Source organism: Lampris incognitus, chromosome 10 (genome assembly GCF_029633865.1).
Source record: "Lampris incognitus isolate fLamInc1 chromosome 10, fLamInc1.hap2, whole genome shotgun sequence".
Classification (NCBI taxonomy): Eukaryota; Metazoa; Chordata; class Actinopteri; order Lampriformes; family Lampridae; genus Lampris; species Lampris incognitus.
In genome coordinates this window covers 3,894,832-3,922,558 of record NC_079220.1, presented here as the reverse complement: position 1 = coordinate 3,922,558, position 27,727 = coordinate 3,894,832, and the positions used below count along the sequence as shown (strand labels likewise).

The 27,727-nt window shown below is 45.8% G+C and overlaps 1 protein-coding gene across 2 annotated transcripts; it reads left to right on the top strand.

The window, feature by feature from the left end:
- Positions 1 to 26,568, top strand: prpsap2 (phosphoribosyl pyrophosphate synthetase-associated protein 2). 2 transcript variants are annotated; one of them, XM_056287589.1, is made up of 11 exons: positions 1 to 540; positions 8,504 to 8,664; positions 9,090 to 9,142; positions 11,513 to 11,579; positions 11,718 to 11,890; positions 15,848 to 15,963; positions 16,488 to 16,543; positions 17,828 to 17,976; positions 19,438 to 19,508; positions 25,551 to 25,697; positions 26,407 to 26,568. In XM_056287589.1, exons 2-11 carry the CDS (start codon positions 8,582 to 8,584, stop codon positions 26,563 to 26,565), a joined length of 1,074 nt encoding a protein of 357 aa, XP_056143564.1. In that variant the 5' UTR covers positions 1 to 540; positions 8,504 to 8,581; the 3' UTR covers positions 26,566 to 26,568. The 2 variants fall into 2 exon arrangements, with proteins under 2 accessions (XP_056143564.1, XP_056143566.1); XM_056287591.1 differs by lacking the exon at positions 1 to 540 and having other exon boundaries at positions 8,591 to 8,664; positions 11,720 to 11,890.
- Positions 26,569 to 27,727: the final 1,159 nt, after the last annotated feature.

The following is a 27,727-nucleotide window of genomic DNA, read 5'->3' as shown; positions in this document are numbered from 1 at the left end:
GCATATAACACAAACTCTGGCATTGTAGAATATAATCTTTTTTTGTTTTTTTTTTCATTCTTTATTGAACATATTTTCATATACAACGGTGCAAACCAAGACATAGACCACAGAAAACAAAAATGAAAAAGGACACAAATTGCCTACGTCTTTGTCCGTTGTATATGGAAATGTGTTCAATAAAGAACGGGGAGGGGTGGGTCGAGTCTGGCCTCTTATAAATAGCTGATCGCTGATTGGACAATGGGTACATCCGTCACAATTGTACGGCCAACGTCAGACCTCCTTTTCCGGTTTTCGCGTTTTCTCCTCTGCGATTGGACAATCAGCACGTCCGTCATAAAGCTGCCGCGCACCACTGGGCCGCGGTCTTTGGCCGCCCACCTCTGTGATCGTTGATTGGACAGCCGGGACGTCCGTCCCCGGGCCGTCAGCAGGCGGAAAGTGGGAGTGAGGGGAACAGGTGGAGGAGGGTCTGCCAGCCTAAACATTCAAATACCGTTTGACTGCTGCTTGAAAGCGGACCAAGAACGCAAACTGGTGAGCGAGTTTTGTTGTTGGCCGTCTCGTCAGATATGTGGACGGGTTTCCTGGTCGCGGCGTAAAAGAAAATACGCCGCGTCTCCCTCCGCGGGGGGTCTCCCGACGTGACTTCTTGCGGGCTTAACGCGGCCACTTGCCGCCGTTATTGGCAAGGGCTGCGGTTCGCGTTGGTTCAGGCGGACCCTTCCTCGTTTCCCTTGGTAAGTCCGGCAGATAACCAGGGAGCCGCCATGTCGACGCCTCGTCTAACTTTCTCATAATCCGGCAATAACGCGCACCGCGTCCGGATTTCCCTGGACTGCGTGTCGCTGACGCGCGGTTTCCACTACCAGCGTGCAACCAAGGGCAGCCCAACAAACCCGGGAGCCAGAACCCCCCCCCCCCCCGTCTCAGGCTCTTAATCTGATTGGGTTGTTTACAAAGGGCCCCTGTAGGCGTTTCGCCCATGGGGTCTTTGCGTAATATACGTTTGCGTGGCCTGCAGCTGCGGAGTTGTGGAGACGCGCGTTTGTTTCTATCAGTGGCGGCTGGTGCTAAAAATTGTGGGGGGGGGGGGCGCAGTTTACCTTGGCGCAGCACACCCGACAGCTGCTTTAACGCCCACAGTTATTCAGAAGGACCATGTAAGCCTATGGATTTCATCAGGGCTCGTGGATGATTGACAGTCGAGACGAGGAGTGGTGGTGGGTGTGAACGTGATTGACAGCCACGAGAATTGCCCAATCGCATTGGATCAAAAAACATTACAATACCAGTTCACTGCCAATAAAAGTGGGAGGGTCTGGGGCAGCACAGAACTGCGCCCCCTGGATAATCTGAAGAAGCCAGTTAGACTGTAGCCTCAGGTCAGCCGCTACTGATGTTCCTTATCCTCGTGGATGATTGACAGTCGAGACGAGGCGTGGTGGTGGGTGTGAACGTGATTGACAGCCACGAGAATTGCCCAATCACATTAGATCAAAAAACATTACAATACCAGTTCACTGCCAATAAAAGTGGGAGGGTCTGGGGCAGCACAGAACTGCGCCCCCTGGATAATCTGAAGAAGCCAGTTAGACTGTAGCCTCAGGTCACCTGCTCGCCACAAGTTTGAGGGCTTGCATAAGGTATGGTTTGGCCGGCGCCCCTCACCCAGGAAGTGTATGTATTCAGACAGGAAGTGTATGTATTCAGACAGAAAGCAACCAGCTACCATTTGGAACCAGTATTTAATGCTGCTGACAGGCGCTCACAGACTGAACACACTTTTATTTCATCATTATTTGCATTATACAACTCAATTACATTAAACGTGTGTAAGTAGATTTTCATCTCTTGATGATTGAAGGGGGCGGCGCCCCGATGCCCTGTACTGACCAGCCGCTACTGATGTTCATTATCCTCGTGGATGATTGACAGTCGAGACGAGGCGTGGTGGTGGGTGTGAACGTGATTGACAGCCACGAGAATTGCCCAATCACATTGGATCAAAAAACATTAGAACCAGACCAGTTCACTGCCAATAAAAGTGGGAGGGTCTGGGGCAGCACAGAACTGCGCCCCCTGGATAATCTGAAGAAGCCAGTTAGACTGTGGCCTCAGGTCACCTGCTCGCCACAAGTTTGAGGGCTTGCATAAGGTATGGTTTGGCCGGCGCCCCTCACCCAGGAAGTGTATGTGTTCAGACAGGAAGTGTATGTATTCAGACAGGAAGTATATGTATTCAGACAGAAAGCAACCAGCTACCATTTGGAACCAGTATTTAATGCTGCTGCTGACAGGCGCTCACAGACTGAACACACTTTTATTTCATATTTATTTGCATTATACAACTCAATTATATTCAACTTGTGTAAGTAGACTTTCATCTCTTGATGTTTGAAGGGGGCGGCGCCCTGGCGCCTGGTACTGACCAGCTGCTACTGATGTTCCTTATCCTCTTCCTTCCATTCACCTGTCATTCACTTCAACAGAAATACTAAAGCGTATTAACCCCTGGCAACCGTAACAGCATTCATTACACAGCTAGCTTGCTGTGAAAGATTTTACACACACACACACACACACACACACACAAGCTGGCCTTTGCTTCTCTCTGCTGCCTCCAGAATTGGGATAAATCAGTGGCATTGTTGGTGCTAATCTGTTTGAATAGTCTGTCAAAAGGAGTTGATGTCATTTTGTCCAGTTGAAAATATTCTGGCCTGGAGGACACTCGTGAAGTGGCACTGGTGAAACTTTCCCATACAGTTCTCTGTAACAAATCTGTGATCATATATGTATAACCGTTTGGTAATCCTTCATTGTATTGTTTAGTAGTTTTTTTGTCTTTTTTGTCCTTGTTTTTTTTTGTTGTTGAAACGGCACAACAACATATCAGGAGAGCAACATACACATATGATCAAATTAAATACATACCTTTCTTACACTGCTGTCCCAGCATAAACACTTATATACAAAACAAAAACATGATCAATCAAAATAAAATACGAGGGGGAGAAAAATCCCAACAGAAAATGCTTTATAAGCAAATTAAGCTCAATCTACTATACTCCTATACAGGTTATTGGTGGTCCCTATATTGCAATTTCATAGACCTGTGTTCTTTGTGCTTATGCTACTTCCTGTCTCAGTTTACGTTGTTGCATTGGAGTGGAAGAGTCAAATGGCTTAAGATAGATTACAACACTGTTATCTAGCAGTCGTGGGATTACACACGACACAAAATGTTTGTCACAAACCTTTACGTGTAAACAATTAAAAATCCATATAGTGGTTTTGAGAATCGATACAGTATCACAAAAGATAATATTGCAATACTCGAGTGTATTGATATTTTCTTACACCCCTAATACTGAGGGGGGACCACTTTTTCACAAACTTATCTAAGGTGCCATAAAATTCCTTAAATAACCTTTTGTGAGGAAAACTTGATAGTAATTTAACCTACCACATTAATAACAGGTGGGTGTACATCAATCCAAACATGCAGGATTGAAAGGCGTGCAGCATACAACGTGATACTTCGCAATTTTGCCTTTTGACCAGACAAGGAGTCAACACTGAGAATGTATAGGTCTGGATCCATTACTATTCTAATGTCAAGAGATTTCTCAATTTCTGTTTGAACAGAAGACCAGAATGTTGTGATCAATGGACACGACCATGTGGGTTATAACCGTTTAGACATCTTTTATGGTACAGGCCTGAGCCAGAATTCCAGTAAGACCTGAGGTTGGACTGATAGAATGGTCTGGAATACCAGATGATAGGGAGCACCCTAATTTAGAGGAAGTCTGGTCTGTGTTGTCTGTGGGCTGATTGTTGACCTACATGGCTTTGGTAAGGCGCCTCTCATCTGGGTCATCTCATTCTCTCTGAAGTCCTCCCTGAACTTGTGCTCAGAGAGAAATCTCAGGGCAGAGTTTCAGATTCTCTTTCTGATACCTTTGTAGCGCCCATGTGCAGCAGTTGTTTTGACTCGTTCTCTCATTCTGTGTTGTTTTTCAAATAAACCCAAACTTTATTACTTGATCTTTTGAACCCAAGTGAAGACTGCGGTTTCTTGCACACCAGGCTTGTCCTGAAGCAAGACACAACTCTTGTGGTGGCTTTTAGATGACTTTTCTAAACCACTCAATGATACTTGTTAATAAAACTATACTTCTAAAAACTGCACACATCCTCTGGTAGAGTGACCCACCAAGTACTTCGTATTTCGACAAAATTTTATATTTTGTACCTATAAACCCAGGTTTTTGTCATTAAAAAAAGAAAGAACCTAAGATATGTCAGAAAATGTTCTGCCTTTTTTTTATCACAACCTATGAAAATAAAGGGAAAAACAAACTGAAACCCTTATAGGGGCAAAATACAAAACTCACAATAACCTGGTTGTACAAGTGCAAACCCTAAACTAATACTTTGTTGATGTACCTTTTGATTTTATTGCAGCACTCAAGTCTTTTTGGGTCTATCGGAGTCTATATGCTTGGCCTTGGCAATATGTTCCCGCTCTTTCTTGCAAAAACATTTTAGATCCATCAAATTGTCAGGGCATCCTCTGTGCACAGCCCTCTTCAGGTCACCCCACAGCTTTTCTATTGGATTCAGGTCTGGGCTCTGGCTAGGCCTTTTCAAAACATTGATCTTCTTTTGGTGAAGCCATTCCTTTTGTTGGTTTGGATGTATGCTTTGGGTCGTTGTCGTGCTGAAAGGTCAAATTCCTCAAATTCCTCTTCAGCTTTCTACCAATGCCTGAAGGTTTTGCACCAACATCGACTGGTGTTTGGATCTATTCATGATTCCCTCAACCTTGGCTAAAGCCCCAGTTCCAGCTGAAGAAAAGCAGCCCCAAAGCAGAAAGCTGCCACCACCATGCTTCAGAGTGGTTGGTGATGTTCTGTGTTGTTTTAGTACCAAACATACCTTTTTGGAATCATGGCCAAAAAGTTCAGCTTTGGTCTCATCAGACATAACAAATTTTTCCACATGGTTTTGGGAGACTGGATGTAAATTTTTGCAAAACTTAGCCGGGCTTGGATGTTTTTCCTTCGTGTGGAAAGGCTTCCTGCCTTGCCACCCTACCCCATAGCCCAGACATATGAAGAATACAGGAGGTTTTCACATGTTGGGAGGCAGAAATTCCTGCAGCTTCTTCAATAATAATAGTGTTGCTGCAGGCCTCTTGGTAGCCTCCCTGACCAGTTTCTCCTGTTCCTGGTAATGTCACTGTTGTGCCATTTTCTCCTCTTGTGGATGATGGTCTTCACTGTGTTCCATGGTATATCTAAGGCCTTAGGAATTCTTCTGTACCCCTCTCCTGATCAATACCTTTCAACAATGAGATCCCGTTCATGCTTTATAAGCTATTTGTGGACCATGGCTTTTGCGGTTGGATGCAACCAAGAAGACGTCAGGAAAATCCTACAGGAACAGCTGGACTTTATTTTCGGTTAATTGCAGTCACTTTAATTGATGGCAGATGTGCACTAAATACTATTTAACACGGCTTTGAATGTGATTGGTTAATTATAAAATCAGCCACATCCCCAATTGTAAAAGGGTCTGCACACTTCTACAACTAGCTTATTGTTAAGTTTGGCATTTTTCTTTTTTTTTGCCCTAAAATGTTTCTGATTGTTTTTCACTTTATTTTTATAGGTTGAAATTTCCCAGTAAGGGTGGAAAAAGTTCTGTCATGATTTATCTTATTTTCATTTTTTTTACGTCACAAAAACCTGCCATTTTGCTTGGTCGGGCGTCCCTACAGACACAATTGGCCGTGTCTGCGGGTGGGAAGCTGGATGGGGGTATGTGTCCTGGTCGCTGCACTAGCGCCTCCTCTGGTTGGTCGGGGCGCCTGTTCGGGGGGTAGGGAGAACTGGGGGAAATAGCATGATCCTCCCACGCGCTACGTCCCCCTGGTGAAACTCCTCACTGTCAGGTGAAAAGAAGCAGCTCTAGACTCCACGTGTATCGGAGGAAGCATGTGGTAGTCTGCAGCCCTCCCCAGATCGGCAGAGGGGGTGGAGCAGCGACCTGGATGACTCGGAAGAGTGGGGTAATTGGCCAAGTACAGTGGTTGGTATAGTTTTTATATCCACTGTGTTTCAGTGGAAACTTGTGCATTTTATTGTCTACACTGCCCAGATTGACTTGGTGTAAACTGCCCACAAAAGCAACTGTTTGGGTTGAAGTGCCTTGCCCAAGGACACAATACTGCATCTGTATATGATATCCTGATTTAGACCACCTACCGGTCATCAGCCCAGTCAAGACCAGGATTACCCAAACAGTCCCATCAGTCAAACTGCCCAATCTCCTGTTATCAGCTTGCTTCATTTACTGCTACACAAGATACTGTCTGCTCGACAGTCCTCATCAGTTCGTATAGGGTGATAATTTCACCAACATCCCTGCTGCTCTGGCCTCCTTATAACGAATTTATTGACCATCAGTTGGGGTGGTGGTAAGCATATTCCAAAGAAGTTGAAAGCATGAAAGCCATTTATTATTATTATTATTATTATTATTATTGTCATTTGAAATTGGTGGAAAGAGTCCAGCCCCTCTCCAGGAATTTGGTACCAGAGCCCATGCTATGTGCGGAGGTGAGCCCAACTATATCTATTTGGAACTGCTCTACCTCCTGCACCTGCTAAGGCTCCTCCCCTGCCAGAGAGGTGACATTCCACGTCCCGAGGACCAGTCTGCGATGTAAGAAGTTGACACGCCCAGGTCCCTGCCTTTACCCACTGCCTGGCCTGCATTGCACCCTATCCCAATGCTCATCCCTGCATGTGGTGGGTCCACAGGGTGGTGGCTCCATGTTGTTTTTTTCGGCCTGGGCCCAACCGGGCCCCATGGGCCAAGGCCCAGCCACCAGACGCTCGCTGACAAGCTCCCTTCCCAGATCTGGCTCCAGGAGGGGCCTGGTTTCCCTTTTATGTGAGAGGTGCTGTAACTCTGCTGTTGTAATTTCATTGGGTTTCTTGGGAAATGATCCAAGTGTGAGACCGAAGTGACCGAAAGGGTGAGCTCGCAGATACAAGGAGCTGAAATGAGTTTCCTCCATAGGGTGTCTGGGCTCAGTCTCAGAGATGGGGTGAGGAGCTCGGACATCCAGAGGAAGCTTGGAAGTAGAGCCAGTTGAGGTTGTTCGGGGGTCCGATTAGGATGCCTCCTGGGTGCCTTCTTTTGGAGGTTTTCCGGGCACGTCCAACTGGGAGGAGTCCCTGTGGTAGACCCAGAACCCGCTGGAGGGACTACATGTCCAATCTGGCCTGGGAACGCCTTGGGATCCCCCAGGAGGAGCTGCAGGGCATCGCTAGGAAGAGGGATGTCTGGAGTGCCCTACTTAGCTTGCTGCCACCGTGACCCAACCCCGGAGAAGCGGCTGATGATGAGATGAAATTGGTGGGAATTGATTTGTGGAGAACGGCAAAGTTTCACTGTCACATGAGTGATCAGCTTACTGATAACTGATTAACATCAAGTTGCCCTAGCAGTGGTATCTGCTAGGGTAGTTAGTTTGGATTACGTATTACTGACACCCAGACTGATTGTTTTAAAGAGATTTTTGTGGCCAACTTTGTGTGGTTGTCATTTTAACACTGCAAGGAAGAGCTGAAAGCAGCCAAAAGGCCTTGATTTAAACTTTGCAAGTTAGAGGACTTGTGGTAAGATATTCTTTGATTCTATTGGCAGTAAGGGTCCAGTGAAATACATGGACTTTAATGTTGCAGCTCCTTTTTAACTGTTCATTTTCACTGACAACAACAACATATTTGCTTTTATTTAGGTTTGTTTTTAGCCCTATTTTTTTCAAGGCTCCAACCCATCGCTTTGGTTTTATCTGAATTAAAAGTGTGTCTACTGCTCGAACTACTTTTGATGTGTATTCCAGTATGAGCAATTACTTTGTCACTTGGTTGTCTATTACCGCTGGCATCTGAGTCATCAACTGAGTTGCATTTCATCAGACTTAAATTTAAACTTCCGGGGGGCGCCTGGGTAGCGTAGCGGTCTGTTCCGTTGCCTACCAACATGGGGATCGCTGGTTCGAATCCCCGTGTTACCTCCGGCTTGGTCGGGCGTCCCTACAGACACAATTGGCTGTGTCTGCGGGTGGGAAGCCGCATGTGGGTGGGTGTCCTGGTCGCTGCACTAGCACCTCCTCTGGTCGGGACGCCTGTTTGGGGGGGACTGGGGGGAATAGTGTGATCCTCCCATGCACTACGTCCCCCTGGTGAAACTCCTCACTGTCAGGTGAAAAGAAGCGGCTGGAGGCATGTGGTAATCTGCAGCCCTCCCCGAATCTGCAGACGGGGTGGAGCAGCGACTGGGACAGCTTGGAAAAGTGGGATAATTGGCCAGATGCAACTGGGGAGAAAAATCAAAAAGATATGCATATGTAGTATGTAAATGCAATCTATCTATCCATCCGTCTGTCTTCTCTTTCCTGTGACCCTGACTGCAGGAAGGGCTCAGTGCAGCGTGGGTGCCCAGGGATCCACTGCCTGAGTGTGAGGAGAGCAGCGGCCGACACCCCAAAGACATGAACCACACCAAGGGAGGCCTGGTCATCTTCACCGCCAACTCGCACCCCTCCAGCCGCGAGCTGGGCAAAAGAATAGCTGAGTGAGTGCTGGAGATGGACATACACACTGACACCCAGACATTGACAGTACAATGAGGTGCTTACCAGGAGGATTACCCACTGAATACGTGGACACAGGCGGGCAGAGAGTAACAATGCCTGCTCTCTCTCTCACTCTCTCACTTTCTGATGCAGAGAATGAACGAGGTTATTTTGGAGTAAACGACAAGTCTGCCTTTTCTCCTCTTTCAGATCTAAAAAGGGTTCTGGAAAAAACTGGCAGTTTGTAGCTTTTATCTGTCAACACAGTTTCTAGAGTCGCATTCTTTTATTTGGCAAACTGCAACTTGTCATACTTTTAGAGAGAGAGAGACTGACTGACTTGTTTTTGTCTTTTCCTCATTTTCTCTACCATCTATCCTCTGTCTCATTTTTTGGGTTCCTCTCTTGCTGTTGGTGTCTACAGACGGCTGGGAGTGGAGCTGGGGAAGGTGCAAGTGTACCAGGAAGCGAACAGAGGTAAGGCTCCTGACCTTTCCACCTTCAGATTTTTCTTTTTGAGATACTTTATTAATCCCCGTGGGGAAATTCCTCTCTGCATGTAACCCATCCTAGCTGTTTAGCCAGGAGCAGTGGGCAGCCGCTGTGCAGCACCCGGGGACCAACTCCAGTTCGTCTTGCCATGCCTCGGTCAGGGGCACAGACAGGAGTACTAACCCTAACATGCATGTCTTTTTGATGGTGAAACCGGAGCACCCAGAGAAAGTCCACTGCAGACACGGGGAGAACATGCAAACTCCACACAGAGGACGACCTGGGATGACCCCCCAAGGTTGGACAACCCTGGGGTTCGATCCTAAGGACCTTCTTGCTGTGAGGTGACAGCGCTAACCACTGGGCCACCATGCCACCAATCTGAACCTGAAGTGTACCAGTTTGTACCTGAAGTGTACCTGAATTCGCTACGGGGCAGCTGGGAATCCGCCGCAGCCGGGAACCGAACCTGGGTAGCCCAGACCACAGGCGACCATGCTAACCAGTCAACTACAGGGTCCGACCCGCCAATAGATTGAGACCAACAGTAGCTTTTTGCTGTTGCAGGCAGGCTGTACTGTAGATATCTGAAGGTAATTTCTCTCCCTGGAATTTCTCATTGACCTCAGTGGCCAAAAAAGATGAGAATACAACAATGAAAAAAAAAACAACTTTCCAGCTGTTTATTAAGAGATGTATTGAGAAGGTGGACTTGTGTGGGTAGAGTGTGTCATTAACCCAGCCAGAGTGAAAGACACAATCTCTTTTTTGACATGTTTCTTTTTCTAGTTCTTTTATTGACCTCCAGCGTCATCATAAAAAAAACCAAAATTCAAAATAGAAATGTGGCATTGAGTTCCTTCCAGGGAAAATCATCCCCTGGCCAGCCGGCTCCTGTTTCTAAATTTATAAGTCTTGGAGGGGAGACTAAAATACTGGACTGTTTTAACAAAAGTGTCCACCAGGTTGTACATGTTAAGTCTTACAAATTAGAAAACAATACAAAAATCAAAGGGCGTCCGGGTAGCATGGCGGTCTATTCTGTTGCCTACCAACACGGGGATCGCCAGTTCAGATCCCCATGTTACCTCCGGCTTGGTCGGGCATCCCTACTGACACAATTGGCTGTGTCCTGGTCCCTGCACTAGCGCCTCCTCTGGTTGGTCAGGGCGCCTGTTCAGGGGAGAGAGGGATCTGGGGAGAATAGCGGGATCTGCCCATGCGCTACATCTCCCTGGTGAAACTCCTCACTGTCAGCCCTCCCTGGATTGGCAGAGGGGGTGGAGCAATACAAAAATCAGACCCACTGAGGTGAGCACTATAAAAATGGCTAAATATTTGCATTTTCTGGCGGCATGGTGGCCCAGTGATTAGCGCTGTCCCCTCACAGCAAGAAGGTCCTGGGTTCGGACCTCAGGCCGTCCCAGGTCGTCCTCTGTGGAGCTAGGATGTGTTAAATGCTAGGATGTGTTAAATGCAGAGGGGAATTTTCCCATGGGGATTAATATAGTATATAAAAATGTAAAAAAATCCTTGGTTAGGAAAGTTTCGGACTAGTTTGGCGATGACGTTTGTCATGAGACCTGGACAGGTTTTCCTCTCTGGCCTTTTGGTTTGAAAGAACCTCTGTCTGTGCCTGACCTTTTAGTTTTGTGTGTGTGTAAAGCCTCCTACAGACTGCGATTTTCACAAACCTATAAGTTTATTTCAAGCCACACTCTGCGATGTGTGATATCAAGTGTGATGTGTGTAGACTGTAGGATGATAACACCTAATAAATCGCAGGCTACGACGAAAGTCCATAAAAACGTCATCAGCGTGCATGCCGCATCACCGCGCGTCATCAATATACGCCGCTGGTAGAGCAACATGACACCAACCAGGAATCGAGTCCTTTCAATAGTCACCACAGCTCGTTTTGTTGAATCCATGGCATTTGGGTCACAGATGCTAACAGTCTGTTTGTTTGTCTTTAGCGCCAGCAAAGATTCTGCGTGCCGCTGATCAGTGTGTCATTTTGTACTCCATTTCTATCGGTTGGTTAGCAGACGTAGGTTATAGCAGCAGTCATGTTGTGAGATGGTCATCCTACATTTCTGACACTGTCAGACTTTTGTCCCAGGTTATCTTCGGTCGTAAGATTGTAATAAAGGTGGTCTTTGAACCTGTCTCACAGTGTGACGTAAGACCACCGTTTTGGAGCCACGACCAAGATACCGCCATGTTTAGTTATCTTTCGTCTGAGACGGCCCAAATCACAGTCTGTAGGAGGCTTAAGAGAGATGCAAAAGATTTCAGTGGCACTATGATGCACGTGTTGTTCTCTGCTTTACACATCCCTCCTTGTTTCAATAGAAACACGAGTGCAGATCCAGGAGTCGGTGCGAGGAAAAGATGTCTTTGTCATCCAGACTGTGTCCAAGTACAAATTAATACACACACTCCAGTTTCAATTAACTGCCAAACAGTGATCGCAAGTCAGCAAAAACGCATCCTTTTCTCTCCTTACTCTCTCTCTCTCCTCTCTGTCATGGTGTGTGTGTCTCTCTCTCTTTCTCAGAGATGTCAACACAACCATCATGGAGATGCTGATCACGGTGTATGCGTGCAGGACTTCATGTGCCAGGAGTATCACGGGAGTCCTCCCGTACTTCCCTTACAGCAAGCAGTGCAAGATGAGGAAAAGGGGCTCCATAGTGTCCAAGCTGATAGCCTCCATGATGTGCAAAGCAGGTGAGAGGGGGAAATAAGACAACACAAACACATGCATTAAGAGAATGTTCCAGGCTAGAGGCTGTCAACTGGAATAAAAACTCAAATTTAAATATTGTATTCCAAAAAATAAGAGGTTCAAATATATTCATTGCAAAATATACATACGATTAAAACCAAAAATTCCTCGTTCCTCACACAACACAACCTTCACCTATGGTCATGAGCTTTGGATAGTGACCGAAAGGGTGAGATCGCGAATACAAGCGGCTGAAATGAGTTTCCTCCGTAGGGTATCTGAGCTCAGCCTTAGAGATAGGGTGAGGAGCTCGGACATCCGGAGGAAGCTCAGAGTAGAGCCGCTGCTCCTTCGCGTCGAAAAGAGCCAGTTGAGGTGGTTCGGGCATCTGATCAGGATGCCTCCTGGGCGCCTTCCTTTGGAGGTTTACCAGGCATGGCCAATTGAGAGGAGACCCCTACATGTCCAATCTTGTCTGGGAATGCCTTAGGATCCCCCAGGAGGAGCTGGAGGGCATTGCTGAGGAGGGGGATGTCTGGAGTGCCCTACTTGGCTTGCTGCCACCGCGACCCGACCCCGGAGAAGCGGCTGAAGATGAATGAATGAATGAATTAATTAAAAAAAAGCATCAGATGCATCATTATTGTCCATGGCCATAATACTCTTGGGCGACTCATGTTATACACACTATGTCCACAGGGGAGAGCAAGAAGGCCAATACAGTGGCAAAAGAAGGTAACATGTGGCTTTGGTAACATTAAACTGAAAGTTTTTATGCAAATTGTTGGCTGATAGTGACAAATGGAGACAGGCATGGGCGCAAGTCCATGAATATGGGATGGCATCCAACACTTTACCTGTGCCCCCGTCCATAGGGTTAGTGGTTGTGTCAGGAAGGGCATCGGATGTAAAATTTTGCCAAATTAGTATGCGGATTGACAAGACCATACCGGATCAGTTGAGGTCCGGGTTAACAACGGCTGCCATCGGTACTGTGCCCTCACAGGGTACCAATGGAAACTAAGATCTGCTGTGGCGACCCCTGAGTAACAGAGAACAAGCCGAAAGAAGAAGAAGTTGACTGATAGTGACAAAAGAATAATTGAGTTGGCTAACCATGTTTTTCTAAGTAAATTGACAGAATATTCACATTTGCAACAACTTGAAAAATTAAATAAAAGTTATCACTTCTTCATACGTGCTCAATAATCCAGGTAAGGAAATCACCGAAACTTGAATCAGTTCATCTGGACACAACGTTTCTAAGGAGAAACGTTTCATCACTCATCTACGTGACCTCTTCAGTCTCAACTGACTGCAGGTATGCCCACCCTTGTAAACAATACAGTGGCATAACGACCAAAAACAATGATTGGTTTCATATGCAGATTGCCATGACCATTAAATAGAGTTTCAATGGCCATGTGTACTATTCACAGAGGATTAGGGAATAGTTGCAATCACAGCATTGTAAGATGATGACAGATGTACTCTTAGTCACCCTCCTCGGTTCAGGGATAGATGGCCTCTTTTGCCCATTTTCTACTACATGGTACTGGCTCAGGTCGACTCGACTTGCCTCGCAGGGTGTTGTTTTCCATTACCGTAACAGTACCCTTTCAGTGTAGTTGGTCTGTATTGATTTTGGTACCCTCCAGTTTTTTTGGAACCTCAACAAAGGTGGTACCAGAAAAGTGGTAACAGTTACCAAAATGCCGGTACTTTCCAGTAATAGAAAACGAAAAAGTCAAGTCGAGTTGAGCACTTCCGTTCAAACCAGTGTTCTTGACCTGCAATCAGTTGAGACTGAAGAGCTCACTTAGATGAGTGATGAAATGTTTCTCCCTGTAAACGTTGTGTCCAGATGAACTGATTCAACTTTCTGGGATTTTCCTTACCTAAATTATTGAGCATGCATGAAGACATTTTGAGTCCTTTTAGTGAGGATTGCCTTAAACTTGTGAGTACGAGCAAACAGCATGTAAGATGGCAGACTACAGGAACCACCTAAGATTCAACCCCAGGTGCAGACAGAAGGGGATTACACCTAAGAACCTGCAAATGAAATCTTTGGTCAAGGGCCACCGAGCTAGCAAGATCCTCCAGAAGGCACAGAGCCAGCTGTTGAACGAACGAGTGAGACAAATTTTACCATCGACGCTTTGAAAGCCAAAGAGGAGCACATCCAACATAGACAAATGTCGTGTCTAGATGAGACCACTTTCCAACATGTGATTGAGCTCATTGAGAGGGCTCGTCTAGCTCAACACGGAAAGTCGAAAACCAGGCAGCAAAAGAAGTTCGACCTACTTGCTGCAAGCCAGAGACATCCGCAGACAACTGACAGCACCCTCAATGACAGACAGAGAGACATGGACACCAGACACATGCTGGTGATGTGGACAAGTGGGTGAAGAATCTGTCTGACAGACAACTCACCCAGGCAGAGAAAGACGTCCTTGCTAAGGGGCTGAATTTTGCTGTCACGCTGAGGCAAATCCCACAGGTGGAACTGATCACAGCCATGGAGTCGGCGATCTAACAACATTACGGACCCGGGAGCAGAGCAACTGTGAATGAAAGTTTCAGCCTGCCTCAGCAATGTGAAGGCGCCACCATCCAACATCAGCAGAGATGAGAAGGATGCACTCACGACTCTCAGTAAGGACAAAAACGTCATCATCCTTCCAGTGGACAAAGGCAAATGCACTGTTGTATTAAACCAGACAGACTATCATGAGAAAGTTTTAACGCTACTTAGCGACATGAATACTTATGAACCCCTGCAATGACATCCAGGCAGTGGTTACAAGAAAAAGGTGATAGATTGTCTGAAGCTGTTAGAACAGGACAGAATTTTGTACCACACATTATACCCAAGGGAAGCTACACCTAGTCTGTATGGTTTACCTAATATACATGAACAGGATGTGCCATTACAACCTATTGTTAGTATAATTAACTCCGTGACCTATAATATCTCTAAGTTTCTGGCATCTATTCTTAACCCGTTGGAAGGCAGTAATTTGATTGTTGATGTTTACTGTTAGCCAACACATACTGATCAGTACTTAAGGTTTGACTCTCATCACTGTAGCACAAACTAGGAGTCATCAGGACGTTGTACCACCGAGCTGACAACGTCCCCACCAACACAGTGACCGGGGAAGGGGAGAAATCCCACATTAAACAGGCCCTGGTTAAGTGTGGTTATCCTAACTGCGCATTTGTCAAAGCCAAGAAGACGCCCAAACAGTGTACCATTCTGTATGGGGTGGGAGTGTCAGAGCAGTTGAGACGTGTATTTTCCAAACCCCACATCTCAGTTGCTTTCAAACCCCAAAACACGCTTCGCCAGAAGTTGGTCCACCCCAAGGATCGGGTCCCCCGGCACAAACAGCAATATAGTGTAGTTGTTAAGTGCCAGGAGGATTGCCATGATTTGTACATTGGGGAAACTAAGCAGATGTTGGCCAAGAGGTTGGCACAACACAAAAGATCTAACACGTCAGGTCAGGGCTCCACAGTCTACACCATCTATACAGTCTACACCCATCTACAGGCCAGTGGCCACTCTTTCAGGGATGAGGATGACCACATCCCTTGATAGGGAGGAACGATGGGTTGAACGGGGAGTCAAGAGGCCATCTATGTGAAGAGGGAGCGACCATCCCTGAACCGGGGGGGGGGGGGGGGGCTAAGAGTACATCTGTCACCATCTTACAATGCTGTGATTGTAACTATTCCCCAATCCTCTGAGTAGTACACATGGCCATTGTAACTCTAGTTAATGGTCACACCAATTTGCATTTCCAAATGCTTGCCCATACACAGCTGTGTGGCCAGTAGGATATGATGGGACATGAACTGTACACCTCTAAACATACAGCCATTATAAGAACAAACGTGTTGAGCGTGACTCAAAATAAGGGATTCAAAATGGGCGTGTGTTTCTGCAGGTCTTACTCACCTGATCACCATGGACCTCCACCAGAAGGAGATCCAGGGCTTCTTCAACATCCCAGTGGACAACTTGAGAGCCTCCCCTTTCCTGCTGCAGTACATTCAGGAGGAGGTACACACACACAAACATAAAAACGCACCACAGAACACTTGGCACTAAAAGCAGTGTGAATCACAAATGAATCATGACTACTGACATGTCTTTATTCGGGAATGCATGCTTTTTTTTTCCTAATAGAATAAGATGGCTGACCCAGAAGTTAGTGTAGATCTCAAATTCCAGTCGTAAATCTTGGGAATGACGGTGGTCTGAGCAGTGTGAAGTTGCATATGAAAGATGAGTTGGACTTTTTGTAATAAAATGTTTCCCGCTGCATTATTAGCCACCCTACGCAGGTATTCTTCTTTTCACTTTTGGGGATGAATTCAAATTGGTTTTGGGTTGATTTACAAATTGTTTTGCAAACTCGAACAGAACTAAATTTCAAGAATTTTTGAAAGAAATCTCCAAGCAGGTCTGTTCATGATAGAAGGCAAAGAACTTCATCCCTTGCTCCACCACTGCTACAACACACAGAGGAGGAAGAAGAGGATATGTCCACTTGTATTTTTCTTTGTGTTTTTGTGATCGTACAGATTCCTGACTATAGAAACGCTGTGATTGTGGCCAAATCTCCAGCTTCTGCCAAACGGTTAGCATCCTTCTCAATTCTCGACATACTCATTCAACAAGCTTAGAATGGTTGCTGCTTTGTGGGTCTGCTGTCAAGCTTCATGTGGAAGCTCACATCCAACAGAGACACTACACAGAGACTAGAGACGGAAAATAAAATCAGCTGTAAAAGGAAAAAAAAACACATCTGACTTTGCAGTGTACCTCATGATGATCCACATATTTGGTGCAGGATGTGTATGAGGGCAGTATGACAGTGGTGAGGTGTGCTGGAGAAATGACAGATGGGTTCAAGGTGGAGGTGGGACTACATCAAGGATGGGCTCTGAGCCCTTTCTTGTTTGCAATGGTGATGGACAGTTGACTGACGAGATCAGACAGGAGTCTGACAGGAGACTATGATGTTGGCGGATGACATTGTGATCTGTAGTGAGAGTAGGGTGCAGGTGGAGGAGAGCCTGGAGAGGTGGAGGTATGCACTGAGAGAAGAAGAATGAAAGTCAGTAGGAGCAAGACGAAATACCTATGCGTGAATGAGAGGGAGGACAGTGGAATGGCGAGGATGCAAGGAGTAGAGGTGACGAAGGTGGATGAGTTTAAATACTTGGGGTCAACTGTCCAAAGTAGCAGGGAGTGCAGAAGAGAGGTGAAGAAGAGAGTGCAGGCAGGGTGGAGTGGGTGGAGAAGAGTGTCAGGAGTGATTTGTGACAGAAGGGTACCAGCAAGAGTTAAAGGGAAGGTTTACAAGATGGTAGTGAGACCAGCTATGTTGTATGATTTGGAGACAGTGGCACTGATGAAAAGACAGGAGGAGGAGCTGGAGGTGGCAGAGATGAAGATGATAAGATTTTCACTGGGAGTGATGACGGAGGGCAGGATTAGAAACGAGTATATTAGAGGGACAGCTCAGGTTGGACGGTTTGGAGACAAAGCAAGAGAGACAAGACTGAGATGGTTTGGACATGTGTGGAGGAGAGATGCTGGGTATACTGGGAGAAGGATGCTGAATATGGAGTTGCCAGGGAAGAGGAGAAGAGGAAGGCCAAAGAGGAGGTTTATGGATGTGGTGAGGGAGGACATGCGGATGGCCGGTGTGACAGAGGAAGATGCAGAGGACAGGAAGAGATAGAAACGGGTGATCCGCTGTGGCTCCCCCTAATAGCAGCAGCCGGAAGTAGTGGTAGTAGTAGTAGTAGTAGTAGTAGTAGTAGTGTACCTCGAGACAAGTCGCTTTTTCTTTCTAAACCCCATGTAAAATAATTTTTCAGAGGACTGGATGTGACCTCTCTCTCGCCCCCCGCAGGGCCCAGTCATTTGCAGAGCGTCTCCGTCTGGGTATAGCCGTGATCCACGGTGAGGCTCAGGACGCCGAATCTGACATGGTGGATGGCCGACACTCCCCGCCCACCGTCAAGACCACTGGAGCCATTCACCCCAGCATGGAGATACCACGTAATACACACACACACCAACATGAGCTTGTACCATGACGCAGTAAAATGCAGCATCAAACATAGTTTACCTAAGAGTCCACCCAAACAAATAGCAGCGCCCTAAACTGAATAGTGTGCAACACTGAGGGTCCTCAACACCTACAAAATGGAAAAAAGAAAAAAAATCATTTGGATATTGCACATATACATAACCTCACATACACACAAACCCTCAATACAAAAATGTGTTTGATGTTATTTGTTGAGTGTAAAAACAGAAATTGTCTGGACATTGTGAGTTTACTTAGATGTTAAGATACTCTATTTATAATGACGGTACATCCATACCATGAAACTCATCCTCTATACACACACTAGACACCAGGGGTGGGGCGAGTCACAAATCTCACGGTTCGACACGTCTCACGAGTCAGGGCTCACGATTTGGATTCATTACGATACAGCGACCCCTAATGGGCGCAGCCGAAAGTAGTAGGAGTAGTAGTAGACAGTGAACGCCTTGGTGAGCAAGAGACAAAACACCACTGCAGTTCTCTATTTTTCATTTATTTTAAGAATCGGGCCCAACATTTTGGCAGGATCAAGGCACGTATTCAAACGTAACGCAAGTGCACAAGTTCTAACAACATTTTGTGCCATCTCCTCTTGTTGTGTAACACTTCCCTTTAAAACTTTAAAAACTAGTAGAGCGACCATAGAATGGTCATTTTGACCATTTTGGATTTTCAGGGATTCAGACCTGCTGCTACCTGAATGCTCCAAAAACTGCATATATTTGCATTAAAATTAAGTTTTAGATCAATCGCACAAAAAACTTAGGATAAGGTCTACCCAGAACGACCATGAGCAAATAAAATTGACTTGACTTGAATAAATCAAATCAAATCAATTTTATTTGTATAGCCCAATATCACAAATTACAAATTTGCTTCAGTGGGCTTAACAGCAACACAACATCCTGTCCTTAGACCCTCTCATCAGATAAGGAACAACTCCCTTAAAAACCCCTTTAACAGGGAGAAAAAATGGGAAGAAACCTCAGGGAGAGCAACAGAGGAGGGATCTCTCTCCCAAGACGGACAGCGTGCAATGATGTTGTGTTCACACAATTTGCATAATACAACATTGAAAGAGGATAACAGAATTGTAATTGACATAACATTTATGAAGAACATGATGCACAGGATGCCGAGCAGTGTCCACATGCCAACGGAGCAGTCCAGAATAGTCAGTCAGGGTTCAACAAAAATAGCAATGGCAACCATAAACAGTTATGTTGTAATCCACTATTTAGTACAGTTATTTAGAATAACAAGCGTCTTGTGTTTGTGTGTATTTGAGTTTGTTTACTTGGTTGGTTGTCAGAACCGTCTTGTGTCCTTGTGTAATCCCGCTACCCTCGTGTTTCCTGCCATTAAGGAGATAAAAATGTGCTCGCTCTCTCTCTCCTACCCCCCAGTGTTGATCCCAAAAGAGAAGCCTCCCATCACTGTGGTAGGAGATGTAGGAGGACGCATCGCCATCATAGTGGTGAGTAGGGCTGGGCAAATGTCACCATATTTTTGACCAAATATCTCGATATTGATATTTTGATGATATTGTAGAGATGACTATTGCTGCGCTCACAAAATATTGACACAAAGACATTTTTGATAGACACTCATTAGTAATGTGGATATGATGGCTGTACTGGTAGAGACACATAACAGCTAGAACATTCTCTTTACTGTAATTCAGCCTTTAAAACCAGGAAAAGACAATGATACCTGGAATCCCAGATGATATGTAGTCTTCTATCACAATAGCAATATAGGTTTTTCCCCCCTCTTTTTCTCCCCAATCGTACTTGGCCAATTACCCCACTCTTCCAAGCCGTCCTGGTCACTGCTCCACCCCCTCTGCTGATCCGGGGAGGGCTGCAGACTACCACATGCCTCCTCCCATACATGTGGAGTCACCAGCCGCTTCTTTTCACCTGACAGTGAGGAGTTTCACCAGGGGGATGTAGCACGTGGGAGGATCACGCTATTCCCCCCAGTTCCCCCTCCCCCTCGAACAGGCGCCCCGACCGAGCAGAGGAGGCGTTAGTGCAGCGACCAGGACACATACCCAAATCCGGCTTCCCACCTGCAGACACGGCCAATTGTGTCTGTAGGGACGCCCAACCAAGCCGGAGGTAACACAGGGATTCGAACCGGAGATCCCCGTGTTGGTAGGCAACAGAATAGACCGCCACGCCACCCGGACACCACAGTATCAATGTAATATTGATATATTTCCCAGCCCTAGTTGTGATACAGTGTTCAGTAAATCCATGGCTGGCTAGTGTAAACATATCTCTGAGCCTGTCATTTTATCCAGCTTGTAACGTTATCTACTCCACCTGTGTCCATCACAGCTTCTCAGTGTTTCCTCTGCCGTTGCCGTTAGTGGGTGGCCAGCCCACCAATCCAGTCAGTGAAATGTGAAAACGGGCATTTTCACTTTCGGTGAAAACTAAAAAGTATAAGCAACCAAAGTTCTGTATCATAGAATTAAGGGTTTTCAAAATAATCATCTGTAGCTCTGTAGTTTATTAATTTGCTGGTGAAATGTGACTTAGCCTCATAATAAATCCATGCAGGAGACTTGCAGCACTGTTGCCAGTTCAAACGTCACACACGGTCTGGTATTCTGGTATTTTGGTCTCAACCGGATCGCGTTGGATGTCTTATGATACGAAAACATGTCAAGTTTAAAATTCGCTGTTTTCTATTCAGATTGATTCAGATTCAAGACAGTTGAAATTTTCAACAAACTGAACGATGGCTCATTGTGAGAGGAGAGATACCACTCCTATTTTCATATGGGTTTTAATTCTTTTCTTTTTTTCAAAGAACTTCCTGTTGGAAGAAGACCACCTATCTGCAAATGTGTCCATTTTTCTTTCCATTACTTAAACTGAATGTATACACACGTGCTCAAATTTTGTTGGTACCCCAACACAAAAAGCAAAGAATGGGCAATTTTCTTTAAAATACTTGAAACTGACAAAAGCAATTGGCATCCACCATTGTTTATTCCATATTTCGTAGAAATCACTTTGCTTTTGATTTTTTTTAAATAATATTGTAAATAATAAAACAATAAATAATTGATATAATATATTAATTTGTTATTATTATTGATATAATATTGATAATAATATAATTTATATATAATTTATTATTGTTAATATAATTAAAATAAAAAAATAAATAAACAACAGCAATAATAATAATAATAATAAAACATAGGTGACAGGCATGGGTGCAGATCCATGAATACTGGGATGGCATCTAGGCGCTTTACCTGTGCATCCATAGTGTTAGTGGTTGTGTCAGGAAGGGCATCTGACATAGAATTTTGTCAAATCGGTATGCGGATTGACAAGACCATACCGAATTGGTCGAGGCCCGGGTTAACTGACCACCATTGGTGCCCTCTGTGGCAACCCCGGGGAAACAGGGCACAAGCCGTAAGAAGAAGAAGAAAATTGTAGATAATAAAACAAATGAAAATGGCATGGACAAAAATGATGGAACCCTTAACGTAATATTTTGTTACACAAACTTTAGAGGCAATCACTCCAATCACACATTTTCTGTAGCTCTCAATGAGACTTCTGCACCTGTTAACAGGTATGTTGGCCCACTCTTCTTGAGATAACTTCTGCAGCGGTCTCAGGTTTGATGGGTGCTGTCTCCAGACTGCAAGTTCCACCTCTTTCCCTAGATGTTTGATAGGATTCAGATCAGGAGTCATAGAGGGCCACTTCAGAATAGTCCCAATGTTTTCTTGTCCATTCTTGGGGGCTTTTCACTGTGTTTTGGGTCATTATCCTGTTGGAGGACCCATGATCTGTGACTGAGACACAGCTTTCTGACACCGGGCAGTATGTTTCGCTCCAGGATGCCTTGATAGTCTTGAGATTTCATTGTGCCCTGCACAGATTCAAAGCATCTGTTGCCAGGTGCAGCAAAGCAGCCCCAAAACATAACCGAACCTCCTCCATGTTTCACTGTAGATCAGCATCAGAATCATGTTTATTGGCCATGTAGGCTTGCACATACGTGGAATTTGACTCTGGTTTCGTGGCTGTCTTTGTACTTAATATAAAATAACCACTACAACACAACAATCTTCAGATAGATACACAGTGATTGACTTATACAGGCGAAATAAGAGGTGATGAGGTGAATGGTGCAGAGAATATATCAGAGATGCTGAAATAGATGTTAGCAGGTTACTTACATACATGCCTGAGGTAGATGTACCAGTATATGTACAGTACAGTATAAACGAAATAGTTGGATTTTTGTGACACGGTGACAGTGTTAAGCGTTCAATTGAATGACAGCCCGCGGAAAGAAACTTTTTATGTCTGGTTGTTTTGGGGTACAGTGCTCTGTAGTGCCTACCAGAGGAGAGGAGTTGGAACAGGTTGTGACCAGGCTGTGATGGATCTGCAGTGATGTTGCCTGCCCGTTTCCTGAGTCGGGAGGTGTATACGTCCTGAATGGAGGGCAGGTTGGCGCCAATGATTTTCTCTGCAGACCTAACTGTCCATTGTAGTCTGTCCCTGTTCTGTTTGGTGGTCGAACCAAACCAGACAGTGATGGGTGTGCAGAGGATAGACTGGATTATTGCAGTGTAGAACTGAATCAACAGTTCCTGAGGCAGGTTGAACTTTCTGAGCTGGTAGAGAAAGTACATCCTCTGCTTGGCCTTTTTGATGATTGTGTCTGTGTTGGATGCCCACCTTAGGTCCCGGGAGATTGTGGAACCCAGAAATCTGTAGATTTTCACTGCAGACATTGTGCTGTTTAGTATGGTGAGGGGGGCAGTGTTTGGGGGCTCCTCCTGAAGTCCACCGTCATCTCCACTGTTTTGAACGTGTTCAGCTCCAGGTTGTTATGGCCACACCAGAGGGCCAGCTGATCAACCTCCCGCCTATATGAAGACTAATAACCATCCCGGATAAGGCCAATGATGGTTGTGTTGTCTGCAAACTTTAGGCATTTAACAGATGGGTCACCTGAGGTGCTGTCATTTGTGTAGAGGGAGAAGAGTAGAGGGGAGAGTACACATCCCTGGGGGGTGCCAGTGCTGATTGTCCGGGTGCTGGAGGTGATTTTTTTTTTTCCCCCAGTCTCACCAGCTGCCTTTTGTCTGTCAGGAAGTTTTTAATCCACTGGCAAATGGGGGCTGGTACAGTGAGCTAGGTGAGTTTGGCGTGGAGGATATCTGGGACGATGGTGTTAAACACTGAGCTGAAGTCCACAAACAGGACCCTTGCGTATGTCCTGGAGAGTTGAGGTGTTAGGAGATGTAATGCAATCCCATGTTGACTGCATCCTCCACAGACCTGTTTGCTCGGTAGTTAAACTGCAGGGGGCCTGTGATTTCCTTCAGGTGGGCCAAAACCAGTATCTCGAAGGATTTCATGACCACAGACGTTAGAGCAACGGGCCTGTAGTCATTTAATCCTGTGATACGGGGTTTCTTGGGGACCTGGATAATAGTGGATCTCTTGAAGCAGGAAGGGACTTCACACAGCTCCATTGATCTTTTGAAGATCAGTGTGAAAATGGGGGCCAGCTGGTCAGCACAGACTTTAAGACAGGATGGTGCCACACCATCTGGGCCTGGTTCCTTCCTGGCCTTCTGTCTCTGGAAGAGCTGGCGCATGTCCTCAACACAGATCCTGAGTGTGGGTGGGAGTTTGATGGGGAGGGGAGAGGGGCTGGCAGGGGGTGCAGTTGGTTGTGTAGTCATTATTCCCATCGGTCATGTGACTTTCTCGTTGCCACCATGTTGGATCACAACCTAGCTGTGGCTATGTGTAGCAACTGTTTGTTTATTCTATGCGACGTGTGTTCTCGCCGCTTGTTTTTGCTCGAAAGTGTGTTAAAAAAAAGTTAATTCTTACTTTGTAAAATTATTGCCTGCTGCCATTTGTTATCTAGGGAACAGTTGTTTTTTTCTTTTACTTTATAAGTACCTGCAGTGAACAAGGCTGTTCCCATTAGAGGCTTTAAGGAACGATATTTCTTTAACCCATCCGCACAAAAATTGATTGTAGGCCTCTAGACTTGAGATTCTTAAGTTCTTCATGGGTGTAGGCACACTTTGTAAATAGCAGGTAGGTCACAATATCTGGATATGTTATTGTAGGATATTCAGCCAGGCTTGTGGTCCAGTTCTTTTTAGGAACAACATATGGATCCATGCCACCCACTAAGCTTATCTTCTCTCTGTATTGGTTTTTTGCTTTTGGCTCGAGCGAATCAAAATAGTTCTTTAGACATGCCATTATCGGCCTAAATAATTGAATCCCAGCTAGCAAGCAAAGAGCAAAACTTCTTATAGTAAGTCAAGGCCAGCAAGGTACTTACCAAGTTGAAAAAAAAATTGTTCCCTAGATAACAAATGGCAGCAGACTATCATTTTACGAAGTAAGAATGAACTTTTCTTAACTTTTAAATGCACTTTCGAGCAAAAGCAAAGCGGCAAGAACACACGTTGCATAGAATGAGCAAACGCTTACACGTATCCACAGCTAGGTTGTGATCCAACATGGCGGCAACGATATAGTCAGGTGACCAATGGGAATAATGAAGTGTGGCTGGAGAGGGTGAGGGGTGTGAAAGTTTGCTTTTCAAACCTGCAGTAAAACCCATTTAGGTCGTCAGCCAGTTGATGGGTCCCTGCAGTGTGTGTGTGTGTGTGTGTGGGGTCTCCTGTAGTTGGTAATGTCTTTCAAAACACTCCAGATTGATGATGGGTCATGGACAGAAAACCTGTTGGATAGCACCTTTTTGCCTCTGTAGTCTCCTTTGTGAGTGTATTTCTGGCGTTGTTATACCGGCTCCTACCTCCACTCCTGTAGGCTTCCTCTTTGGCCTGACGAAGCTGCCTGAGTTTTGCTGTGAACCAGGGCTTATTGTTGTTGAAGGTACAGAAGGTTCTGGTGGGCACACACATGTTCTCACAAAAGCTGATGTAAGATGTCACAGTGTCAGTAAGTTCATCCAGGTCTGTAGATGCAGCCTCAGAAACCCTCCAGTCAGTGCAGTCGAGGCAGGCCTGGAGCTCCAGGTTTGACTCATCGGGCGCAAATTCCCGTCTGACTTTTTTCTGTTTTTCTTTCAGAAGACATGTGTGATAATAATTAAAGAAACTAATTAGTTTGAAATATCACTATAGTCCAATTAATTATCTATTCTAAGGGGTACCAACAAATGTGTCTGGGCCATTTTAAAATATCCTGGTAGAATAAGCAGTAATTCATCTCTTTACATGGGTTCTTTGCTTTGTTCTATGACCTACCAAAGGCATGCCTGTATACATGACAAAGTAGCTTCTAACTTGAGCACGCCTGCATGTACGCCTTCATTAACCAGTTAAAGTGTTTACAACGCCTGTGACCGTGTTTAGTAGTAGAATGGTGAAATAAGGATTTGGTCACTTCCTTAAGATGCTGAAGGTTTTCCTGAAGGTTTTGCGGGGTGCAGGTCTGGCTGACTGGACGGCTGTGTCATTGCTTTGCAGGATGACATCATCGATGACGTGGACAGCTTCGTGGCGGCAGCAGAGACGCTGAAGGAGAGAGGAGCGTACAAGATCTTTGTCATGGCGACGCATGGCATTCTCTCCTCCGACGCCCCACGGTTCATAGAGGAGTCGGCCATTGACGAGGTGTGTGCATGTGCATGGGCTCTTCTGAAACTTTTTTTAATCTGTTGAAATAAAGTCTTGCATTTAACTCAAGTACAATACTCACATTACCCGTGTAAAGTGGAACTACCTCAGTTGATTAAAATGTGATCAAATTTATAGGGGCGTCCTGGTAGCGTGGCGGTCTATTCCGTTGCCTACCAACACAGGGATCAGCGATTCAAATCCCCATGTTACCTCTGGCTTGGTCGTGTGTCCCTACAGACACAATTGGCCATGTGGTTATGTGTCCTGGTCGCTGCACTAGCGTCTCCTCTGGTGGGTCGGGGCGCCTGTTCGGGGGGGAGGGGGAATTGGGGGGTAATAGTGTGATCCTCCCATGCGCTACGCCCCCTGGTGAAACTCCTCACTGTCAGGTGAAAAGAAGCGGCTGGTGACTCCACATGTATCGGAGGAGACGTGGTAGTCTGCAGCCTTCCCCGGATTGGCAGAGGGGGTGGAGCAGCGACCGGGACGGCTCAGAAGAGTGGCAAGACTGGTCAAGTACAACTGGGGAGAGAAAGGAGGAAAACTCCAAAAAACAAAATGTTATAAACAAACAGCTGATGTGATCCATTCACATAAGTCGTGTTCTCTTTTCTCTGTCCGCCTCTCTCCCCCTTTTGTCTCTGGCTTACCCCCTTTCCCTCCGTTTTCTTGCCTGTCGTTTCCCCTTCCTCTTGTCTTCCAGGTGGTGGTGACCAACACCATTCCCCACGAGCTGCAGAAGCTGCAGTGTCCCAAGATCAAGACCGTCGACATCAGCATGATCCTGTCGGAGGCCATCCGCCGCATCCACAACGGAGAGTCCATGTCCTACTTGTTCCGCAACATTGGCATGGATGACTGAATGTGGTCCCTCCACCACACACACACACACACACACACACACACACACACACACACACACACACACACACACACACACACACACACACACACACACACTTAGTTTTGCATATCAGTCAGGTCTTAGTAGGGGTTTTGCGGTTTAGTAGCTAAAGACTGAACGAGCCCAGAAGCATACAGACTAGTCTTCTTCTACTCCTGTCAGTTATCAGGCACATTGGCCAAACAGACACATAAACTTACACACATGCAAATGCTAACCTCATATCTTTGGTATAGCATAAGACATGACAAAACACACACACATGCCTGTTTTCTGCCACATATTTAGCAGCTACAACTGCCTCCTCTCCATCTGTGCAGGTCCCCGTGTCCTCCTCACACTTTACAGCAGCTCACAGTCATTTCCTTTCCATCACACCCAGAATTTCTGCATTGCGTCATCAAAAACGGCGTATTTTGAAAACACAGCTAAGCGGCAGATTTTCCCGTGAATTCCGAAGTCTTTATAGTCTGTTAGCTAACCTGAAGTTCTGAGCTGCCGTTCCGTTTTGGTTCACGACTTTCGCCAAAACAGTGCCAGTGTGACAAGTCTGATCGTCACGCGTCTCTTCCTCTGATTCCCTTCTTTTCTCTGTTACGCACCTCCGTCTCACCTGTATCTGCTCCACCTGCTTCACCTCTGTCTGCTCTACCTGCTTCACCTGTATCTGCTCCACCTGCGCACAGTCGGTGCAGGGGCATTATGTGGATGTGGAATATCCAAACTCTCTCGTGTTGCTGAGTTAAATGTGTCTGTTGTGCTGGTCAGTACAGACGTTTGATTGTCTGATATGTTAGAAAATTGGATTGCGATACGAGTGTGTCAGTGCCTTTATATATTCACACACACACACACACACACACACTCCTCCACCCCTATGCGGAGCGGTGTCTGGGCAGTCAGAACTAACTCATGTTGGCTGTATTTACGTGTTGTCAGCTAGTTAAACGGATAACCGGTTGAGTATGCATGTCCTGAAAGGTGTGTGTGGGTTCCTCGCTCCGTCAGGGTGGGAGAACCAAACTGTCAATAATCAATCCCTCCAGGATTTCGCGGGCTTTTTTTTTTTTTTTTGGGTTGTCGCAGCCTGAAATGCCTGATTTCATGACAGCGTTTCTAA